The sequence below is a fragment of the Neopelma chrysocephalum genome, unplaced genomic scaffold (assembly GCF_003984885.1).
Source record: "Neopelma chrysocephalum unplaced genomic scaffold, ASM398488v2 Primary Assembly neopelma1_64, whole genome shotgun sequence".
Taxonomy (NCBI): Eukaryota; Metazoa; Chordata; class Aves; order Passeriformes; family Pipridae; genus Neopelma; species Neopelma chrysocephalum.
Window position 1 is genome coordinate 1,740,595 of NW_020897721.1, and position 24,253 is coordinate 1,764,847.

Below are 24,253 nucleotides of genomic sequence, written 5' to 3' on the forward strand. Positions count from 1 at the left end.
TGGACTAGGATATCTTATTGCTTTTATAGGCATTTCAGGATTGTTTGTTAAGTGCGAATTGTTAGTACAATCTTGTTGGAAATGAACCTCATACAAATTCAGACAATCTTTCTGCAATTCCATAAATCACTTAATCTCCATCTGTAGAACCTACTTCATGTATTTCCTCTCAAAACAGCACACAGGGTTGATACTGCTTTGTACAAGTGAAGATCCAAGGCATTGCAATTTTTCCCTAGGTTACATAGGACGTCTTGACAGTCTCATGATGTCACTCTAAGTGAACCACTGGATCATTTACCCCTTTCCTGTATTATGAGACTTGGGGTTTTGCTCAGGACTTCCCATGCACCTGTAAAATTATCACTTAGTTATGGTAAAGGGACTTTAAATGGGAGTGCCTGGCTAGTGGACATATCCCTGACTCCAGATTTTGATAGAAATTACCCATGCCATCTGAGGAAGCAGGGTGGGCTGCTTGCAGGCGTGCAGGGGTGTGCAGGGACAATAAAAGGGGCCTTCTCTCCCACCCACCCATAGTAAATATTTATGTATGCAAGAAGTCATTTGCAAGCAGAACAATTTGCAGATGTGGCAAGACTATGCAGGAGTACAATCAATATTCTTATTCTAGCTGTGCATGGGAGTGAGAAATGCCTGAGTGTGTCAGAGGCTGTTAGCAAACATAGATATAAAAGGGAGCCAGCACCCATGCCCTGGTGCTGGGTGGTTAAGCCTTGCTCCTCAGAATTCAGCCAGCAGTCTGCCAGTCCTGTGCTGCTTTTCTGTTTGCCATCTCAACAGAACAGCACACACCTTCTTGACAGTTTTAGTATCAAGTCAAGCCCTCGCTTCAGGATATCAAAGGCTTTTGTGATGATGGAGATGGATGACTTCTGGCTGAGTTCTGGCATGACCTATTGAGGATGTGTGTGCAGCGTCACTGCCTCTGCATAAGGAATGTTCTGGATGCAGATAGTCTGGTGGCCTGTAATGTAGCAGAGTAATCATTTAATTCTATCCAAGAGAGTAAAGGCAATATCAGGTACAATGTAACCCTAACCACCACATATTAGAACAGGTTCTCAGACACAGTTGAATGCAGCAGTATTGGGATCCAAAGCCAAGAAAAGTGGCTGAATTAAGGTATAACTGAAAACCACCCAAACCCCATTTACTATCTAGTAATGTCTTAGCATTTTGTAGTAACCTCTGGCTGTCCTAGTTCTACAAACTTGGATGTTTCTAACATTCTATTCATTCACATCGCCCTTTTTGTGTCAGATTTGGAGAAGCCTTGAGTTCAGTCAACTTCAGCTCAAATCAGAGTACAATAAATGCTGGACAAGTGACATAATATGTAAATCCACATTCTCTTAAAAAAAAAAATCCTGTCCTTGGCCTCTCAGATACAGTGGCCCAAATAAGTGGATATCTGTTATTTAAGCCACTTTTTGTCCCAATTGCCCTTTTATGAATTGGGGACAATGTGGTCTCCTCTTGTTCAGTGCTGTTGGGAAAATTAGTCCATCAGTATTTATAAAGCAGTTGTCTCCTGCAGTGCTGAGCGCTTCAGAAAAGCCATGAAGAACTGAATAGCTCTGTCCTTGGAGCAGGCTTCGAGTAGCAAGCAGTAAGCAGGAGCCTAGGGTTGCATATTGAACAATAAGGAAAAGCCAAAATATTGAATAGTCCACCCATTAATGAACAGTGCTGATCCTGTGCACAGAATAAAGCAAGAGCCCTGTGGAAAAACACCCTGTGTTCCTGCAGTTAAAGGCTGTGTCACAGTAACAGCAAGCTCAGGGCTGAAGGAAGCCTGTATGTATCTGTGCAGCTGTGGCATATCCAAACTTTTTAAGAGCTCATCATTGTGACATTAAGGTTGGCTCCTTTGACTGCAGTTTTCTGTGTGTGAGTCTGGTAGTAAGAGCTGAACCATCTTTTGGGAGTGTTCATATAATACTGGGCTACAGGGAACATGACGTGTCTTTCCTCTTGCTTGAAGGTGAGTAGGTTAAGCAAGACTGCCAGCTTTGGATGCCAAGAAGTAAGGGAAATATGTGTTGTAATGTGTGGGAATATCATCCTACAGCAGCTGGAGTATTCACTGATGATTGTGAGGTGTGTTGCGCGTGATTATTTGCGTAGTCTGAGGAAGGGCAGAGGTGGGAACAGATGTATAATTCGAGATGAGCCATTTTCCCAGAAATGCTTATGTGTGTATTAGCTGTTTTCTGTGAACCACTGTGATGATGAACCACTTAATTTCACCCAACCTCCACCTCCAGGAATGTAGACAAAAAAAAAAAGTACAAATAGTTTAAAGGAGGGTTGCCTGTCTGCAGGGAAACGTTTGTTAGGAGACAGAATTAGGGCATTGTGTGGAAGTGTCAAGCAGATCGGGCAGGAGGGCCTAGAGGACTTTGGCTTGTTGACAGGGTGGGAATCCAGTAAATTAAGCACATGTTAAAATTCTCTTTCTCAGTGGTTTACAGCTTGTGATTCATGAGCAGGTGGCTTTTGGACTACATTGGAAAAGAATATTCAGATAATACTGCGTTATGGGTTATGTATGTGAGATTTCTCAAGGGACTGTGGCTACAGTGGAAATTTTTTGGGATCCAAAAGTTGGAAAAAACCACTGTCTCCTGTGTTCATCTCATTAAGTCAGTGATATGTTTGGTTTTGAAAAGGCCAAACAATGAATCAGGCTTTAAAATGGAAGAACTGTAGGTGTTCTCAATAACTTGGTTAAAGCACCTGAGTGCACAAGATTGATGTGGCAGTGTGACTCAGTGTGCAGCTGGGAGCAGGAGTCTGAAAACACTTTCCCAGGGCAGGACAGATGGGACATGCTCCTGAAGAGCCTGTGTTCAGAGAGATCCACACAAGGGGAAAGGCATGGGTTTCCTATGGGAGAGCTTTGCTAAACTGTGGGTTGCCTCCCAGGGAAAATGCTGGAAACCCTGTTCCTTGAAACGCTGACAGTTGGGCTGGGCAACCTGCAGGAAAATATGTGGAGGGGGGATGAGTCCTCTGATAGCCTGAGGGGTGAGCTGCACTAGGGATGGGATCTCACCATCTGACATCCCAGGCACACTCACAGGGCGGAGGGCTCCTGACTGCAGGATGAGTTTTTATTTCTAGCATGCTGCTTCGTGCCCAGGAATCCTTCTGGCATTGCTGAGGACCTGGGGTGTGGGGGGAGAGTTAATGCAAGAATTGAGATATATCCTGAAGATCAGAGCATGCCCCTGTCATGTGGGGATGTGTGTCTTCCTTGGTGCGTGTGTCTGTGGCGCCTATTACCAGCTCTGAGAAATGCATGTATTCATCAGAAAGAGAAAATATCCCTTTGTGTTTATTCTTATTTAACATTGTTTACACAGAAAATGGAGAAACACATCTTTAACCGTCATGTACGATTTAAAATTATGTCAGTACGCCGTGCAGTGCTCATTCTGCAAACATCTACTCCACCATGTGGTCTCTGGGAGCTAGTGCTGGTCTCCTATGCACGGCCACTCTGCTCTGCCTGGAGCACTCTGCAGTGGTTCTGCTAAATAGCCTTTGTGAGGGTTTCCAGAGCTCTAAATTAAAAATGTGGGAAGCTGGGGAGGAGGAGAGACTGCTGGGAGGGGGGGTTCTCTGTAGCTGGAGTGTTAGGATGTCTTGCTACCTAATTACTTAAGAATATGTGGGCTTGAATGAGTCCTCTTTAATGAATAATAGGCAAATGCATAAATCACAAACCCCAAGCACCCGAATGGTGAAATGCACACTAATGAAGACCTGACTTTGATGGCAGGTGTAGAGTTGATTTGTAAAATGTCGTGAATATATCAGTTTTAAAATGATATTTATTAAAAGAAGCAAATCTTCCTTGTGTTGCCCTTGTCTTTAGTCTCTCACGCCGCACACCTGCTCTCCCTGCGTGCTCTTGCAGGCTGCAGTCTCAAGGCAGTTCCCTGCTATAACTCTTGCTTCAAGAACTGCAACAATAGAGACCAATTACCCTCTGTCTCCACTCTTATTGCCATGAGCCCAAGAGGGGAAAAAAAAAAAAAAAGAGTGCTCCCCCTCCCCACTACCTTTTCAATTTCAAATCCTCACCCTGTTGGTAGTGCCATTTGTGGGTTGGAACTCCCTGCTTTGTGTTCGGCATTATCTGGAGATTCACCTGGTGCTGATCCAATGAACCAACGCAACCTCACAAAGCTGAAGGGAAGGGTGTAGAGTTCTCTTTGTAATAAATCACATGCCGTGAAAAAGGATTTCTTTACCTCCTTTCCTCCATTATTCTCCGTATCTCACCTTGTGGAAATGGGTCTGTTAGTAAGAGACTTAGACTCACATGGTTTGGAAAAACGAGCAGGGGAGGGGAGGACTGAAGTGAAAGGAAGGCAGAGTTCCTGGAGGTTTCTGTAGCTTGGAGATTCCAGAAAGAAGAGGCACACCCTAAAAGAATAGGAAGCAGCCCTAAAAAATAAACCCAGCGTGGGCCTTGGTACTAAATCTTTATCAGTTCTAGAAAGGGACAAGGATGTTGTCATTGAAGCAGCTGCATAGGAAATCCTTAAAAGCAGTGATGTCCCAGAGGCAAGGGGGTTCTGTCCAGATAACTGCCCAGCAAGCTGGATGCTGGTCTGAACATCTTTGGTTTTACTGAGTTGAGCTGGTAACCTCTTGAGATCTGGCTGCCTCCCAAGTAGGGAGGGATGAATACTGCAAAATGTTTCAGTTTCTATTGCAATTTTGAAACTCATTTGCTTTGACTGAATTTGCACTGTGTTTATGTAAATTTATAAACACTGTAATAAATTTATCTACTTACAGAAAGCAGAAATTTTAGAAAAAGGCTGGGAAACATTCATGAAACACGAATTCTAATTCAACAAGAATATTCACAGAACCTGATTTAAATGTACAGTCAGTCACAGAGCAGAAATATCGTATGTGGTCTGTATATCTAGCAAACTCTAGCAAGCATAATCCAAAATTCAAACAACTATTATCAGCTTAAATATTTTAAATTGCATACATGTCATTTTTTGTGGTAGCAATGACTATGTAAGAAACAGCCCAGGTTTTCACAGTAGGAATGAAAACCACAATCAGGTGCTACTTTGCTTGTTGGATAAAGCTCCCCTACTTCTGACTGTGCTTTTTTTCTAACCTGTGAGAGTCTGTGCCAGCACTTTTTGGGCTCCATGGCAATGTGACCTGCCACATTTGTAAGAGCATGAATGGGCATGGTCATTAAGCCTCATGGAATGGGATATTCTGCAGTGCCCTAGCTCTGGAAAACCTCCAACGCTCACCAATTTTGAAGCTGCTTTTGTCTTCCCTTGCATCTCTTGGAGTCTCTGTCTTCTGATTTTCTGTTTTCCATGATCCTTTTCCAAGATCATCCTTAAACAGCCCTTTGATATAATTTAGGTAGGGTTTTTTTCTCCCCATGTAATTTTTTTACTGAACACATTAGTTTATTTACAGCACAAAATAAATCTAATCTGTATAGAGCAGATTTGGAGGCACTTTCTAAATTAGGGGAACACTTACAGGCAGGTGAGGTGTATTGAAGCCAATGACAACACTTGCAGTCTGAATAAGAGAGCTGATTTTATATTGAAAGATTATGTATTGTATTAGAACACAGTTGTTTCCCACTGTAGAGCTGCTGTTTCCAGACTATATCTGTATTTCTACTTTGCCTACCCAGTGCTTGAAGCAGCAGGCAAACAGTTAAGCAGCAGAACCAGCAGCACAGTGTACTAGAAATGAGCTGGTTTAAAACTGGGAGGAGGAATTAAACAGCAGTGCAAGATGCAATTTTTAAGTCATCCTGTTCAAGCTCTTGCATTGGAGGTATTAACCACAAGGGAGATCACATCATCTGGGAGAAAAAGAATATAATGAATGCAGGATCTGTAAGAGGCATGTGGGAGACTCTTGCCGTATGTTTTGGTCATGTCCTGATATACGTGAGCTTTGGGAGACAATTCTACATGTAATAGAGTCAATAATCAAATCTGAAGTACCAGGGAACACAACTTGATGTTTCCTTAGAGAGGCCATGAGTTTGCAGCAGATGAATAAAGAGAGAATGTGGTAGATACAAATTTGTCTTTAGGCAAAAAGGAAAGAAGAAAAAGGCTTAAAAACTGGGAGGGAGGAGAAAACTTTGCACTGTTTCCAGACTGGGAAGAAATAGTAATGCCTACATCAGAAACTTAATTAATTGTTGTTCCATTGATAAAGATGTGATACACAACATCAAAGACTAGCTAAATGATATTTGAAAATTAATTTGGATTCCTATTAAATAGAGCTCAGAGGAGCTTCCCAAATGAATAACTTGTTTGTTAAGCATTGCTTCCTTCTGTTTATAAAGTCTTCTCAAGTAAAAACAACTATTTTCAACGGTTCTTGTTGCTTTAAATGAACTATGAGATTCATCACTTACCCGACATTTATGACACATCCAAATACTTCAAATTTCAATGCCTTAGTTACAAAAATTAGGTAATGCTTACTTCTATTCCCTGTAGGGATGACTTAGGTAAAGTTATATAAAAGGTCCCAACCCCCAAATTTAATATTGATAATCCTTGTATGAATTTAAAATTTGCTTTTGGCACACATAGCTTGGCCAATTCAATGTGCTTTGGAGATGAACATAATGGAGTCAAAATATACTCGTTTTCTATAGTGTTATTAGTGTTAAATATTATTAAAAGAAAATGTAAATGTGACCCGCTAACCATATAAAAGGATATAATTTTAGATTCTGAGCTCTTAAGAAAATTTTTGTACAGTAAAAATGTTGTTTTCTTGGGAACTGTGCCAAAATATGGTAAGAGTCGTGACAGATTCTGCTTTTACTAAATGAAAAACTTATTCCTCTCATTCTGCTGTTCTACCAGTTTTATCCCAGTGTAATTCTACCTACATCTCTGGAAGTACTTCTGATTTTTTATTAATGTCTATAAGTTCAAAAGAAGATAGGATTTAGTAGAACTGAGTGGAGAGAGTTTACATGCAGACAAGTAGAAGAGAGAGAGAAATCTGATCCAATATGGTTTGCTTTAGAGTGGAATGGAGACAACTTACAGAGTTGTCTGTGGAAATGTAGCTTTTGGAGTGTCCAGAAAAGAAATCCATCTGTTTTCTATACAAGTACAGAAGTGACCACCAAGACAAGGAGGTGACCTCTCCATGACAGCAAGCCATCCAGTTCAGCAGTGATGGAGCTGCAGAGCTGATAGTTGCAGAGCTCCCAGACAGCCTCATGGTTGGGTTTTCTAAGCCCAGCCCAGTGAGCACAGCAGCTACTGCTTGCTTGGATCCCTGTAGGAATTTATACAAAAGAATGTCCCATTAACTTTGTATCCTTTGGTTCATGGGAAAATATTTATTCATCAGTTTTGGAAATGAATTTCAACCTCTGGTTTCATCCTCTCGCTTTTCTTAGCATTTCACCCCTCTGCTCTTACTTTTTATATTCGTTTCTTTTTGCCAGTTAAACCTATGGCTTTTGGCCATCAGATCCTTAGAAATTTTTGTAAAAAGGATAGCACTACAGGAGTAAATTTCTATTGTTTGCATAGGTGTGTTTAAAAGATTAGGGCTGAAAAGACCTGCTTGTAATAGACCGGGGATCGATGAAAGCTCTTCTTTCCTCAAGAAGCTTTAAGGCTTAGAGCAAGGTTGATTTTTTGTTTATTTGTTTTTACTATAGAGGAAGCTGCATCTCTACCTGGGTTTTTATTATTTGTGTGGTCTTTCACAGAATGCCTGAGTAAGATCTGCCCAGGGTCCACTGATCCCAAGCTGAGCTTGTGATGACAGAAAGACTTCTCTTCCTGCGTGGCCACAGATGTCTAGGTGATCTCTGCGCTAGGCAAGGGACGTGATTTCCACCTCCCCCTATTTGTGCTGCTTCCAGCTTTTTAATTTCTCCTGTGTTCACTCTAATGACAGCCTCTTGAGTTTCAGCAGGACAAAGAATGGGATACTCCATAGGACTGGGAGCAGCAGAATCAAATGTACTGAGAGGGATGTGAGTTAGGGCAGGAAGGAGAAGCCAAGGTGGCATACATGCTTCAACGCCTACAGGATTTGATGGCCAATAAGCATTTTAACTTGGTGTCTTGGTTGGCTAACTTTTGTGTAGGCAATTGCAGGAGGGGGAGAGACTCAGGCCCTGGGTTAGTGGAACAATGACATTCATGCTTTAAAACCCTTAAGCACCTACTTAACAGCCATTGATTACAATGCTCTTTACAGCTTTGCTGAGTCAAAGCCTGACTGAGGGCAAACTAAAGGTCTGGTGGTGCAGTGTATGAATCACCCTCGTAGCTACAGACCCTCAGCCAGAGCATGGAAGAGAAGGGGACCTCAAAGGTCAGGCAGACTGTTCCAGAGCCAGCCTGCCAAGCTGGAAAAAGGCAAAGGATAGAGTGAGCACAGGTGGTATGGAGGGGAAGAAGGCTGAATTACCAAAGGTGTTTCAGTGGTATTCTGCTGGTCACATTATTTCTAAAAGTGGACATTATTGCAGTCTTTCCTCAAGAGAGTATTTGCTTTGTTTTTCCCATCAGAAGAACATATTTAAATACATCAGCTGCAGAATATAGCCCTAATTCTGCAGCAGGACCCAGAAGAGGCTGCAGCCCATACATGTCATTTGTGTGTGTTTGTTTTTGTGTGCGTGCAGGTGCTCCCTGATGGGGTTCGATTTAAACCGGCACTGGGCAAATCCATCTCCTTGGGCTCATCCCACACTGCACGGAGTGAAACAGCTCATCATCGACATGTACAACAATCCGGTGAGTGGGGAAAGGGGATGCCAGAACAACCCCTTGCTGAGGTACCGACTCTTTCTCGCTGCAGGGTTGTGTGAGGTGCAAGTAACTCTGATGTGGTTTAATTCAGTGGTAAACCAAAATAAGGGAGAAGTCAGCAAGCACACACACACACCACATGAGATCGGGCAACATTTGTGTCTTTTGTCACAGGAAGCATCAGAAGTGGAGAGAGCAAGTGAAATGAAGTTCAGCTCGGATTAAATATGAAATAATTCTGAAAGCAGGGCCTAAATTCAATCGAGCTGCTCTCATGCTCTGAGCCGGATTCAAAACAGCAGGTCCCCCAAATTGAATTATGGAATGGCATTGATGCTTAATCCGGAGCTCTGGCAGGGGTTGCTGTGTAACATGCAGTGCAGGAGGGGGAGAGTATTTGCAAATATTATATAAACACGCACGCACACAGTCATGCTCACTCGGAGAAGCAGAGGTGTTCTTGAAGGTGAAATCTTAGCTAATCAGAGGAGATGGATTGTGGAGAATATGGAGAAGAGGAGTGGGAGGGAGGCAGACAGCTATTGAATGTTTGACATCAAAGCGCAGAAGGATTATTGAACGTGGCACCTAAGAAAAACTGCTGAAAAAAAATGGAGATGGGTAGGAAAAAATCACTACCAAAAAATAAGAGGAGATTTTATAGATTATGATTTTTTTTCCTTGTAGAATTCCTGGTATTTGTCCTTTCTTTTTGCTTCCCACTACGGAGAGGGAATTTGGATCTTTAATTCCCTAAAGCTTTGCTAATTTTTCCTTTTATTTTTTTTTCTTTTCCTTTTTGTTACTTTGAAAAAGGACCTGGTTTGCCTTGCTAATAAAGAAAGAGGATTCTTACCCCTGGCTACATCATGTATAGGATAAGACCTTCTTTAATTTAACTCCTGGTTTTCCCAATACATCTTAATTGGACTTTTTATCTTCCAGCGAGTAGTAATACCTGTACAGAAGAGGTTTTAGGTACAAGGAAGATAGGTTAATAGATAAGATCCTTACATATAGAGTGGAATCCAATTGCATGAAAAATATTTTCTTAGACTGCTAATTGTTTGGCAGCGAATTTGTCTTTCTAGTCAGTTCCTGCAGCACTTAGCATTGTGCTTCTGACCAAGGCTCCAAAGCTGTATCAGATTGATGATGATGATGATGGAAGGCACAGAAAGGAGCTTTAGAGCCAGCCTGGTCCTTCCTCTGTTTTCTACCCCAAATAGCAAGACAATTTGCCTTCTAAGAAAATGGAGAGAGCATACAGACTGCTTTAAGAAGAAAGCTTTCTTTCAAAAATAAAGAGATGCTTAAATATTACAAGGAGTTCGGGTGCAGGGAAATGCTTGTAGCCAGTAAGGCAACAAATCCTGGCACTATTAAAAGTCACTGTCAGTAAAATAAAGCTATTCTTGGAGGCAGGGGGAAATTGTTTTCAGCTTCATCCCCTTCTAGGGCAGCTTTGAAAATTCTGGTAGTTTCCAGCTGCCCTGTGTGTGAAGAATGAATTAATTTGCTGTGGTGGGTAAAATGAAAAAATCAAAAGAAATGTTTGGTCAGAATTGGTCTGAAATGGAAATCTTTTTTTTCCTCAATCTCTCTGTCTTCCACCCCTCCCCAGTGATCAACCTGAGATGAACCAGTTCTAGTTCATTTCTTTTGGAGGAAAAGAAAAAGGAGCCTTTCAAACACAAGTGTAACATTTCATTTTCAGGGTTATTTATTTTTTTTTAAAATACTATTTAGAAATTATATTTTTTGGATTGAAGTACCAGCAAAGTTCAGGTTGCTTTCCAGAATTCCATTTCTCAGTGAATTAGCTACTCACCAAAAAACCTTCTTTTCTGGTTTTATCATCCCTTAGTCAACACCAGCCTTTCTGACAGTTTCAGGGATGCTCAGCAATATAATGCAGTGTATGGGATTACTGTTGTTTTCAGGCAATACCAGGGTCTTAGTCCCTCTGATACCAATAATATTTGTATGGAAAGACCATATCCAAAGTGCTGGGACAAAAATGCCAGCTGCCTCACTGAGAGGGCATGGGACTGTGCATGCACCATCCTGCTTTAGCAGTGACTGTTTTTATTAAGTTCTGACAGTGCCAGAATAAAACCTGCTTTGAATTCTTTCAGGCAGCTCAAAATGTTAAGTACTTTTCAGGTGTAGAATGTTACTTTCAGATGAGTAATACATGATAGATGGTTGGCTGCATGCAGAGGTGACCAGCTGCAGGAGGGCTGGTGTCAAACTGCATCAGATCAGGGATTATGCATTTGAACATGTCTGTCCTGCCACCCTCTCCTCACCTGAGGTCTTCCCACACTTGGGAAAATGAAATGAAATAAAATGAAAGGTCCAGTTCCCTGAAAAATAATGTAATAAAAAAATAACCTTCATCCCTCCCATTCCAGACAAGATCTGCCATGAGAGGCTGCCCACAGGAGACTGGCCTGTTTAAAGCAGAGGAAGTTTGGCTTCATGTTGGCATTGCAGAACAGCTCAGTGCAACACTTTTAGATGTATTCATTCCCTTAAATCACTTAAGGAAAATTAGCTGCCATAAGACCATAAAACCATGTTTTAAATATTGCTGTATAGGAGGATTTTTCTTCTGCTCTGCAGTATGGAAGATAAGCTGCTTCCTTTGAAAAAAAGTTCATTTTGGAGCAGGGAGGATGACTGACTCAGAAATAAGTGAAGTGGGTATGAGGCACACACACAGCTACAGTGATTCCAGCACTGAGTGTTCCAAGGCTGAGTGTTTGCTGCAGTTACTGTATAAAAATAAACCAAAGCACCTGTGTTTCACTGTTCTTCTGGCTTTTACAAAGTGTGCTTATTTTATTTTTAAAGTGTTTTGAATTTCATAATGACCCTATCATCCTTAGGAAGGAGTAGATGGGTCAAAAATGAGAGAACAATAGGAAGCTTTTGATCTCCACGTCACTGATTTTGACACAATCGCTCTGATGATCACTGTCATTGTGTTGGCATACACAAAGTGAAGGGATGTTCTCAGCTCTTTCTAGTGGTATCAGTCTTGCAGATGACACTGAACTGACAGACTTACTCTTCTAGATCATGTGCTGTTGGCTGGAGATGTTTCTGTTCGTAAGCACCTTTCCCTGCCCATATAGAGAGCAATGTCTTCCCCCCGTTCCACCAGATGACACATGTTGATGGTTTCCCTGTCTGTGCTGGAGCAGGTTAGCAGAATTAGCTCTGAACATGAATGTATTGTTTAAAACAACTCAACTGACTTTTAAGTATGTTAAAGCATGTTCAAATCAGCCATTCCAACAGCTGAACTGTGGATCCAAAAGTTTCTGCTTGGGCCTAATAACGCTCTTCACGCAGAGAGGTGTTTGCAGTATGAATGTCTATATCCTAGGCAAGGAATCCAATAAAGCAGGTAATCACAGCTAGATTGAAACACATGAACAATCTGATTGAATTCAGCAATGTTGCTTTTGTGCTTATGGTTAAACAGGTGCTTAAATGTTTTGGACTGAGGATCAAGTGGTCAGTACTGGCAAGCTCAAGGTTGGGGCAGTCAACACAGATCAGTCCTTACCTCTGAGTTAACATGAAGCCTCAGACAGAGAGAGAGCAGCATAACTGCTTGGTTGTCAGACAGGTTCCTTATGACCATCCAGCGCTTCTCCCAAAAAGCAAATGCACTCTTTAAAACATTTAATGAGTGAACTCAGGTAGTGTGCTCAGTGCCAGCTCAGTCCCCTCGACTGTGTGCGTTGTGATGTGGCCTTTAATCACAGGGGCTCGTGTTATTCTCCCAGCTAGACCCCTGCCTCACCGAGTTCTCCAAATGGAAAACTTCCACATAATAAGCAGCTATTCAGCATTTTGGTTTAGCTTCAGTGTTCATTGTGCTGCCTTGTCCTGTATTTACTGTGCGCTATTGAGATCCTACTCTGAGGATAGAATTGTTAGTCTCCTTGTGGGCTCTTTTGTTTTGCTCATTGTTGTACCCTGGGAGCATTTCAGAAGTGCTGATTATTTTTTTGGGGGGGACTCCTATGAGAGATAAATATGTTATCCTTGTGTGGATAGGAAGGAAACAGACAGTTATGATCAGAAGTACCTACTCGTTTGTGATAGATGATTTAAGATGCCTGGAATCAGATTTGTTTCATGTCATTCAGCAAAGATTGATAAGTTCATTGTCTTGTTTCTACCTCTTCCTTCTGTAAGGAAGATTGGGATAGACTGTTTCTGTCATTTGGAGTTCTTAGGACATAGAAGAAAAGGAAGAGGTAGCTACTGATTCCTTGGAATGAATCTATTTCTAGTAATTTGCCCCTCCCAAATGAAAATGCAGAAATGGGATTCAGTGCTCCCAGGAACTCACACTGCAACACTGGAGTTTTTCTTCTTTCTTCCATCTTTCTTCTATTCTGCCTGTTTTCCATGTCCTCTTGTCATTGAAACTGGAGTCCAGCATGCAAATGATTCCTTTGCTAGATGCTATTCACCTTGTGACCTGAGTGAGCTAGAGAAAACAAAATGATGACCAAAAAGAAAACAAAAAACCCACTCACCTGGGATGTGCTTTTTAATTATCATCTCCTTTGTCATGCACACATATACTAAAATTTAAATCATTTCTGCTTAAGTAACTTTTCCGTATCCATTCCTGACTTTGGAGTGCTTGATGTTTCAGCCTTTGCATACTTTTAATACTATTGTGGGTGAAAGTTTTCATTGATTCAAAGCAAAACATACAGCTGAAATGAAGCCCCAGCATGCTAAACTCTGAGTCATCTGCTGGGCTGGAACCTTTAGGTCCACCACACAGACATCTGCCACCAGGACTGATGAATTAGCTGATGGAGGATGGCAATCTGCTGTTGCTGTGGACAGGCATGAGGCAGGGAAAGAGCTCGTGGGCTTTGGGGGTATCTGCTGACAGCAGAATTAGTAATAAGAAAGGATGAGTAAACATAATACTGTAGGCATCAGGGGTGTTATTTAAGGGTGAATGACACATTTATGTTTTTGAGAAGGTTTTTTTAATATCCCATGTGCAGGCTTGGACTTGAGCAAAAGTGTATGTTTCCAATCTTCCTGTCTCTCAGGAGGCCTTGCTTTCCATCCAGGTAGGCTTGAGTGGGCAAGCACTAAGAGTACAGGGGAATTAACATTTGTCTGGTTAGTCAGTGTAACTCTGGATTCTTCAGCAGATGACTGTGCTCCTCTTCATAGAGAGAATATAACCAACTTTCTCAGACTATAGCCAACTCACAGACCTTTTCTTTCTCTCATTCTGGTGCTGAGCTCATCCCTGTCAGGAGATTGAACGTGTTCTTACCACTCTGGAGCACTTCCCAATTCTTTCAAAGATGCAATTCAGCTCTTAATGCCCTCAATCCCTGCCCCTCTGCCTGCTACTGTGTTTCAGAACTGTTTAGGCTGCTCACTGTCAATGCTGCTGTTCCACCTACTTCTTTTCTAGGCCTCCAGTAGCAGCATCTAGAGTGAACTATCAAGAAGAGGACTGTGCAGGAGCCATGTTCAAAGTGTGGTGTTGTGGGTGTGATCCACATGTAGCACAACCAACCCCCCAGTTTCTTCATTATCCTGAACTTTTGCAGAGATGGAAATCAGGCTCTTTGTCTTTCTAGTATCCCTTGTTGCACAGGCAGTGCCATATTTTGAGGGAAGCATTCTGATTTTATGGAAAACTAGGTCACAAAATATAGACTTAGGATCCTGTAACTGATACTTTGCATGTTGCAACTATCCCTAACAGCAGCTTTAGTGACTTGAGTTGCTTTAGTGACCTCCCATCCTCTCTGCCTTGGGCAGTGCCACATTCTTTACCAGACAACTCCACATTTAGAAAAATGCAGACGGTCTCCAATGTGTGTGTGATTTGCTGGAGAGTGTCATAAATTTTATTTTTGTCAGTCCTGCAAATGTGTCAATCTTAGAGGCTCTACTTCCACTCATCTCCTGAAATGACGTTGTTAGTATTATCATCAATGTGATATTGGGTAGTTGACAAGTATAACAACAATTTTTGCAAGGGTTTCACATCAAAATTGTACACTTAGGCTCCTAATGCTATAAGCCCACAAGTAGTATTATTCAATATAACATTTGAATGACTGGAAGCAATTGTTTTCTTTTCAGAAATTCTTCTTTTCCCTCATCATCTCCCCTGCTCCTGTTATAAACTGGAGCAACAAAATTGAATATATTTCACTGAAAAAATTATAAGCCAATTCTCATTCTAGCTGAAGCCAGTTTGGATGTTAATAAATGTTTGGAAAGACTGTTGATTGGGGTTTGGTATTGCTCAGAAATCACTCAGAGCCAAACAGATCAGCTGAGGTCTGCTTCATCTGGTAGAAGGAGTCATAACAGATTAACATAGGGTAATGAGATCTGTAGCATAACATACCTGGCTCCATTTTGCTGTTAGCAGAGCTCTTGGACTTCCTTGCCCAACTGCAACACACAATAGTAATGAATAATCATTTTTAAGTCAATACTGAATTTTAACGACCTACTAGAGAGTGATGTTCACATAGTCCCTTAGATATTCCGAGTTGTCATTTGCACCTGATGGTTTTCACTCTGACATCAAAACAGCTGTCATGAGACATCATCTTTTGCCAATAATTCTCAGTGTAATGCAGTGTATGTTATTCTGAGTTCTTCTCCAGCAAAATGGCCAACATGCTGCCTCTTATTTCTCTTCTCCTGAAATTAGAAGAGAGATTACCTCTGCTGATGCAGTATGTGTTCAGCTATGATAGCCCTGTGGCTACTTTCTATGGTAATGTTCATGCTTGTGCTGCTTTGTTGACATTGTAGAAACGCCCTGTATCACTTCTATCTTGCAAGTCCCTGTTGACTGAAGTGTAACTTTTTCATAGTTTGCAAATATTATTCTTGTTTCAGTTCTCTGCTGAAGGAAACAGTAATGAGGATAACCTTTCATCACTGGTTTAATTTAGTAGAGTAATATACCCATCATTGCCTGATTCTTCTGCTTGTGCTGAGGATTTTGACTTTATTTCACACCTTCCCTTTGGACTAGCATAATAGGAGTTACTAATGCTCTAGATAATGTTATGCTTCATATAGGCTGCGTAAAAGTATTCCCCTTCAACTCTTCTCATTGTTAAATATGGATATATTGGGTATCTGCTGACAGAAGCAAATGTGATGTGCATGATCAGTTTGTGAGCTATGGCATTTTCTGATAAGCAATCTTATGAGAACTCCTCAGTTTCTTTCATGTAATTTTAAAAATTCTTCCAGTTTGTTCTGGAATAAACGTTCTCTTGTGATCTACCACTGTGTTCTGTTTTTATGCTAGGTAAAGCAGCTTCTGATCTTAGCAACCTTCTCACAGTCCTTTTAACACAAACTGTATTATAAGAAACTTGCTAGTAGCAGAGCTGTTTTTTGCACTGGAATGGATTATTTGCAGGAGATGCTGAATCTTTGCCACTGAAGGGTTTTATGACAGGTATTTATTGAAAAAAAGTTTAGATAGAGTTAATTCCCTTTTGAGGCAATTGAATACACTCAATAACCTCTACAGATTTCCTTCTCATCTCCAATTAATCTATGATTTTTTGTCTCTTCTCTTTGATTAGTTTTCAGCATGTAAATCTTCATATATATAAATGTATATATAAAAGTGAATATATAATTTCTCTGGGTAAATCTTCATATATATATAAGTGTATATATAAAAGTGAGTATATAATTTCTCTAGTAATGTTTTAGGAATCATGGACACCATTAGATGAAGTTCCACCTGAAACTGTGATCTCCTTGTTAAAGTGATAGTCAAGGAAGGGGCGTGCTGTTGACGCCACCCTCTGCTAAATTTATAATTTGGGATTTATAAACCACATTTAATCTAAACTAGATAGGCTTTTTGGCTGATTTTGTTTTGTTTTGATCACACTGACATGCTCACAATCTAGCTCTGGATGATGCTCCACTGTACTTTTGTCAAATACTCCTGACTCTCCAGGAAATGTGTCTGAAATGTGTCTACAGCTCCCAAATTTCTCTCTGTTTGTACTTAATGTGCTAATTATATCACCATAGTTGTAATCTCTGACACAGTTGATGAGTTGATGGGGTTTTTTTGCTATCCCCATTTGGTAATGTTTTTATCTAGAACAGGAACAGTGTCAGGTAAAATTAATAACCCTAAGAAAAATGGAATGTTTTAATCCCAGAGACTACAATTTCCTTTGTTTCAACACAATGTTGGCCAGTTTTTGTACCTGACACTTCTAAGCTGTTGTTCTCTATGATACTCCATACCACCTCCATGAAACACTGTAGACAGATTGGTTTACTGAAGTGTGGTTTACTATTATATTTCTAGATAAGTAGAAACTCTTTATTATTATTAAAGTTAACTCTTTAATATTCTCACATGATATATTAATATTTGCATCCTGTGACTTGGGTTGTCTGTGTGCAGTAACATGCACATTGCTGCTCTAAACATCTGAATCAGGCATGTGTTTGGGGGGGTTTTCCAGTAGTTTGCCATTCTGAGAAATCTTTGTGCTGCTGTTTTTAGTTGGGGGCAGACATATTAGTTATGACCTCCACTTTGCAGTGATCTACTGTACACCTTATCTTTTCTTCCAGGTGTTTTATTGCTATTACATGGAACTTCTGTTGTTGCTTTCTTAGTTTCAGCTCATCATCTCTGTCTCTTTCCACAGCTCTTTAGGGCCTTTAGTCAAACTCCTCTCTTTTACCTTGGATCAAAATATTATCCATCAAAGCTTTAGTATCCTCTCTACCATCAAAACATGGTTGTATTTTCCTGGGATGTGCCTAGAGGGCTGAACACAACTCAAATATCCCTCTGAGGAAATAGTGTCTCCTAAAATAGTTTTTTGAAGATGTACAGCCATGTTCTCTATTTTTCTAGGGGCATCTGCCAGCACCCTGCTGATGAATCAGAGCCATCTCTTCAAAGAATTTACCCCTTGCCAATGGAAGAAAATATTCCCTTTATGTAATACTCACATTTTTGTCTTGGACTGAGTGTACAAGAGGGGTTCAGTATGGATTCTTTTCCCACTCTTTTGCATCTTCTTCCTACTTCTACATTCTGTAGTTCTTACAGATGTGATGTTATCGAATTCTTCTTAATATCTGCACTGGGGAGAGAGGGTTTGTTGTTGTTTGTTTTTTTTAAATTGTAAGTAGCATTAATCAGGGAGTGGCTGATATGTTCAGTGCTGCGTTGAGAGTTTCCTTGAGTCTGGGAGACATGATTAAGCTCCTCCTCAGTAATTCTGGTTTCATGTTTCTCCTCCTCTTCTCTGCTTTTCAGTGAGAAACAGAGTTTGAGATTTTTTTTCTTTTTAGCCACTTATGAAAAACTCCCCCTTCGCTTCTGCTCCTTTCCCAAGTGCTTCTATAAACTGGGTCAGAGTCAAGGTCACTGACAAGTCTGCTTTAGTCGGTGGTTGCATTTGAAGTGATGAGCACTGAGGAGAATGAGCTCCAGCACGATGCAGCAGGCAATTCCAGCTGGCTCTTGCCAGAGCTTCTTAGAGAAGAGGCTTCTCACAGGATGCAAGTGGAAATGCCTGGAATGAGCTGATCCATTTTATTTTTCCTACTTCAGAAAGCATCGGGACCATGCCCTTTGTTCATGTGGCTCAATTTTCCACCTGGGATTGCATTTGCCTTTTAAGACACAGGGGCAAAGTCACTGCCAGGGCTTTTTTATTTAATACAAAAGAGCTCTTAGTATTCAAAAATTATTTACAGACAGCTGGCCAAGTGTTTGACCTAACTATGTCTGTTCATGCTATTCTACTGGTGCAAGATAGCAGTAATAGAGCCAGTGGACAATTAGCCCAGTGTATGCAGTGAAGATGGGTAAAGTGAAATGCTGATTTTAAATGAGGATATTTGACATAATAGCATCTCAATCAGGGAGCAGTGGAATAGCAGTATAAAATTATACACGAATAGCAGAGGAAACCAAGCCAGGGGAGGAGTGACATTATAGTTAAAAGAAAGCTCAGAAGCAAAAAAGGGAAAATAAAAGGAAAAAAAGGCAGGGAATAGAATTGTATCAACAAGTACTGAACAATCTCACAGTCCCTGTGCATTAAAATTTCATGCCAAAATGGGATGGTGGCACTAAGCAACTTTATAGTATCATGCTCAGAATTACCAAAGAGGCAATGAGGACTCGAAGAAAGTAATGGCAGAGCCTGATTAAGTGTCACGATTAAAGTTGATGTAGAAACTGCATTTATACCCTTTAAAAATTATATCTTCTTGATGCAAGAGATCAGAGCCTGAAAGAGAAGAGCAAATTTTTTTTATTTATCCCTGAGCAAGGATTAAGTCTTGATTGAAGATGTACCTGTCAATGTACCTGTAATAATAAATATAAACGTGCTCAAATTCATCATTCCTGGTGGAGTACAAAAGCCAAAAAGACCTTAGATTGGCACATACTTCTGAAAGGGGACCAACGTAAAATGGAAAAGAAAACTAAAAGCAGTAGCTAAAAGGGCAAAACAGAACAAAATAACACTTTGGGGTGACATGGCAGCTATATAAAATCACATTGTAGAAATGCATTTTTGCAGCTTTACCATTAGAGAGTAAGTGTCTTACCCCTTTTTGAAAAACTCCACAACTTTATAAAAGGTTGCATGAGAAGTTAGCAAAGGGGATTATTAGACTGAAGAAGGTCATTAGCATTAAAGGACACCCTTTGAAGTCTTGCCCAAATGAACTAAGGAAAAAAACCCCAGTACACTCTGGCAAGTTAAATGCAAACCCATAATAATAGAGGACAAAAACAATTTTGAAGAATAACTTGCTAAAGGCATAAAAACTAATAATAAAAACTTTTTCAAACACATCAGAGGCAAGAAGCCTGCCTGAAGGTCTATAAGGTTGATAGATGATCAAGATGTAAAAGAAGTGCTCAAGGAAAATAAGGTCTTTGCAGAAAAGCTAAATGAGTTATTTGCTTTGGTGTTCACAGTGAGGAGCCCAGAGGGAATTCCCAAATTAGAGCTGCTCTTTATAGGGGACAAGTCAGATAACATGGATAACAGTGGCTTAATGGTAGTTTTCATTTTGGAAGAGGAATTTATTCCTCGTACATCTGCTAGCCTTTTTTGGATGAATTGACAGGCGTGAAGATCAAGGCAATCCACTACCTATTGCGTATTTTGAATTTCTGAAAAGCTTTGGTAAAGTTTCTAACCAAATGATTTTAAAGAAGTTAAGAATTCAAGTTGTCACTGGATGACATGAGCTTTTTGTGCTTATTTTTGACATATGTGGGCTTTTCCTTGCATTGTTTCCTCAAACACCCTGTGCTGCCCACATCCAGGGACCTCTGGGTGGCTGTTCTTTCAGGAGCTCATGCATGGCAAAGAAAACACAGCTCCTGCTACTGCTCTCTGACAGTCTCTTGTACTATTCCCAGAATAAAGTAGAAGGGTTGGCTGTATGATGGCTGGATTGGCACTATCAGGTTTATGGATAAACAATAGTAGTTTGTTCTGCCTAAAAGAGAGCTCTGTTCTATCCTGCATTCCTCTACCTCTGCATTCCTGTGATTCTGGTGTTTGAGGCTACCTGAACCTTATTGGAGTTACTGTTCAGTGCCATAAAGCATCACTAAATTGGAAAAATAAAAAAAAAAAAAGTGAAACTGTATTTTGAGTGGGAAAAGCCTACAGACGATATGATTTCCCTAGATAAAAGATCATTATCCTCAGTGAAGGCCATTATACTGTTTTTGTGACAATACACAGAGGTATAGGATAGGTCCCTTGATTTCTTGGCATGTGTCATTCCAAAATAGTAATCCCAAATAATCCTATAGATAGGATTCTCCACTGCTTATTTTCATCCTGTGCCTGGTTTACTGTGCCATCCAGAGCCTGGGTCAGAGAACAGGAATCCTGTGAGAAGAATACAGTGGCTGCCTGACAGCTTAAAGGAAAGGAAACTAATGGATCCAATTGGGATATTTTAGGCAGATAGGCTTTAGTTGCAGAGTGGATGGCTAGAGCTGAACGAATAATACTGTTGCTCTTTTGAAAAGTATAATAGATATCCTTCATGATTTCAGGTTGCCAGGATCTTTGCCTTCTGCAAACTCATCCTATGAGGATTATAATGAAGCAGAGCTGCTTCCAGAGTTGTTATTTTTCTTAAACTTGAAAAACTGCGCTTTTAGATTCATAGGCATCAAAAATAGCTTAATGCTGGTAGCATTACTAGCTGGCTTTTGCAGGCAGCAACCCTGCAGTTTTGCATATGTTTTCTTGATCTAGAGCCCAGTTTAGGCTGTTGAATGGGGTCTGTGTCTATAATGTTCCCTAAGTGCAATTATGCAAAGAGATTGCTTATTTGAATCATTAATCAGTCTCTGGATGGCTGCAAGTTCTTATATTTCATGGCTGGTTTTCATGATGTATGTGACCTATTCATAGTGTTGCTCAAGCTGCACTGGAACAAGACTTAATTCCTATTCTTGTTAAAGCTTTTCTGCTGACTACCTTCCCTTGTATATGCTTAGAAACTCTCCCAAGCCCAGAGGACCACTATATGCAAAACTGCTGGAAAGGCTCTTCAGACAAGAAAACTGTATTAGTAGCTTAAATCTTTCAAGTTGGAGTTAACACGATAGATCGATGTTTCCTGTGTGGATGCATTCAGTCATCTTTTCAGAATCTGGTTACTCTATGCCTTGTGAAAAATCCAATTAAAATTAATGTATTAATTAGCAGGAGTTTAATTTTCTTCTTGTCAGGAGATACATCACGATGTTGGAATTTTACCGCATCAAAGTTAGCAATAGTCCCCTTCTTATAAGTATTTTGAAAGCTTCTACTTGCTGTCTTCTGCAGTGCTGACACCAGTGGATCAATAGGTTTTTAAAAGCAGACAGGAATCACCGTGATAATCTAGTCTGACTTACAAAGTACTAAATATCATCCATCATGGTTTTCCTAAATGGGCATCAAAGTCTGAGCTTCCCCAACTTCTGGTGGCTTAGCTGTTAGAGAAAATGACTGATCTAAAACAGCTTAGAGGGTTTATCTCACAGGAGCATCTGGAATATCAAATCTTTCACCAAATATCTTCAAAACTCCATCCCTGTGCTGGTAAGGTGGTTTTCTTTAAATGACTTTTTTTTTTTCCTTCAAAAAATGAATTTTTTTTTTCTCTTCAGTATATCTACCTTCTGGGAACTGACATATAGGAAACTGCAGTGTAGAGCAAGATTACTGAGCTGGGTCATTTTGATGGCCTGAGCTGCAGAATCTGACCATACTTTATGTGATAAATCTGCCCGAGTGTGCTGAAAGCCAGGGGCACTCCGACATGTGAGCTGCCTCCTTCATTTCTGCAGGGTTTGCTCGTGTTCCAGGGTGACTCCTTTAGAGACAATGCTGGTAATCATTTCACTATTTCTCAAAACATGGTAAGAATAGGAGGAAGGATCACATTATGAGGACTGATAATCGTTGGTTCACATAAATGTACATCTGGGAGAAACAGAGGGTTGCCTGAGCATAAACAGCAAAATCTAAGTTAAGATGAACGCACACCGTGGAGTATATGCAGCAGGGAGGAAGAATCAACAATTCTTGATATTGCTGAAAAGGGATCTCTGCAAAATAATTTGCATGCAAAGTTTGTAAAACCAATGCAGCTTTGCTCCCTCCTTCCTCACGGTGTTTGTGTCTTGTTTACAGAATCACAGAATTGTCAGGTTTGAAAGGGAACTCTGGAGATCATCTACTCCCATCCCTTTACCAAGGCATGGTCACCTAGAGCAGGTGACACAGAAATGCATCCAGCTGGGTTTTGAATATCTCTAGAGAGGGGAGAGTCTGTGACCTCCCTGGGCAGCCTATTCCAGTGCTCTGCTACCCGTAAGGTAAAGAAGTTCTTATGTTGAAGTTGAACTCCATTCATCTAACCTGAACAATTTCCTGAGCTTACCTATGACAATGTTGGGGGAGACAGTGTCAAAAGCCTTGCTGAAGTCAAAGTAGACAACAACACTTTTTATGTGTTGATGTATAGAATTTGATGGGGGTTTTTTGGTGTTTTTGGTGCTTTTGCCTGATTAATTACGTTGCATAAAATGTAATGCTATTACTATTGCCATTTTATTTTGTTGAATAGGTTGTTGCTTTCAATGTTTTTATTTATGGACTGTTTTTATTTATGAACTGAAAGATCAGTTTTTAACTGTAGAATATCTTGCATTTAGGTTTGGATTTTAATAGCACCTTCTGAAATAGTATCCTGTCCTGTCTCATTATATACTGAGTTCCAAAGCTTAAATGCAAGTTAGGAACCAGTTTATGCCCTACTGAAATGCAGTCACCTCTGGAAAAGACCCCATCAGTGGAGTGCTATTTGAAGGCTGTTTACTTAGATGTACATCAAGAAAAATCTATTTCGGTTCTGAGTCCAGCTAATCTATTGTTTTGTATTTTTTGAAAATAAACTGCCTTCATCTCAGTATTGGCCTTCTGCTAGGGAATTTGTGGTGGTTTATGACTTCCCCCAAAAAGGGTACTCACTGTAGAATTAAATCTCAGCAGGCGCAGATTTAATCCTCCCTGATGACTTGTAGTCTATGGAAACATTATTGCCTGTGCTTGGTTGGTGAGTCTGCCCTTCAGGAACTGGATGTTCTCCTCTTGCTGCAGTTAACTCATGCCATAGAGACAGCTTTTTATTCTGTTTATGTCCCTTGATAATGGCTGTATTGATCTGGCCTGATGTAAGCAAAGGTTCACAGTTCGCCAAATGTTGCTAAGGGTACCAGACTATTACTGCCATCAGCAGACACATTCCATCATCCCTCAGCCTCGGTGTGCGAAAGCTAGAGCAGCAGGATGCCACATGTTGGTAACTAAGGAAAATGGCATGTGTCAGAATCTGGCATATGTCAGACTTGGATGCTTCTAAAATTAGACGGAGTATATTTTTTGTCATGTTTGTTTTGACTGCCGAGCAATGCAGGAACATTTAAAGGTTAGACTAATTTTCAGCTGTTTGGAAACAAAAGTCACAATGACAATGCTGTGCAAAACTACCTGTGAATTTCATTTTCAAATAACTGAGAGCTCCGTTCCTTTAAAACATTATCAAAGTGACTAAGGCTGCCCTGAGCCGGGAGCAAGAAGAGTGAGGAAGGTGAGATGTTGTCCAGCCTGATAGCTCTGAACAAATGACTTCATCATCTCCTTGCCTGTTCAGTTCAACAAGGAATTTTCACTAGAAAGCAAAAGCCAGGAGAAAATCTTTTAAGCCTGACTCTTACTTGCGACAACTCCAAGTAGAGCTGTAGAAGTGAGAACTGCTGAATC

The 24,253-nt window shown here is 40.5% G+C and overlaps 1 protein-coding gene across 2 annotated transcripts in view; it reads left to right on the forward strand.

Moving 5' to 3' along the window:
* The window catches only part of BEND5 (BEN domain containing 5), a 911,380-nt gene that overhangs the window by 745,865 nt on the left and 141,262 nt on the right, over nt 1-24,253 (forward strand). For both annotated transcript variants that reach the window (XM_027683052.1, XM_027683053.1), the window contains exon 9: nt 8,723-8,834. In XM_027683052.1, the coding sequence (XP_027538853.1) occupies nt 8,723-8,834 (112 nt within the window). The remainder of the gene's footprint in view (nt 1-8,722; nt 8,835-24,253) is intronic.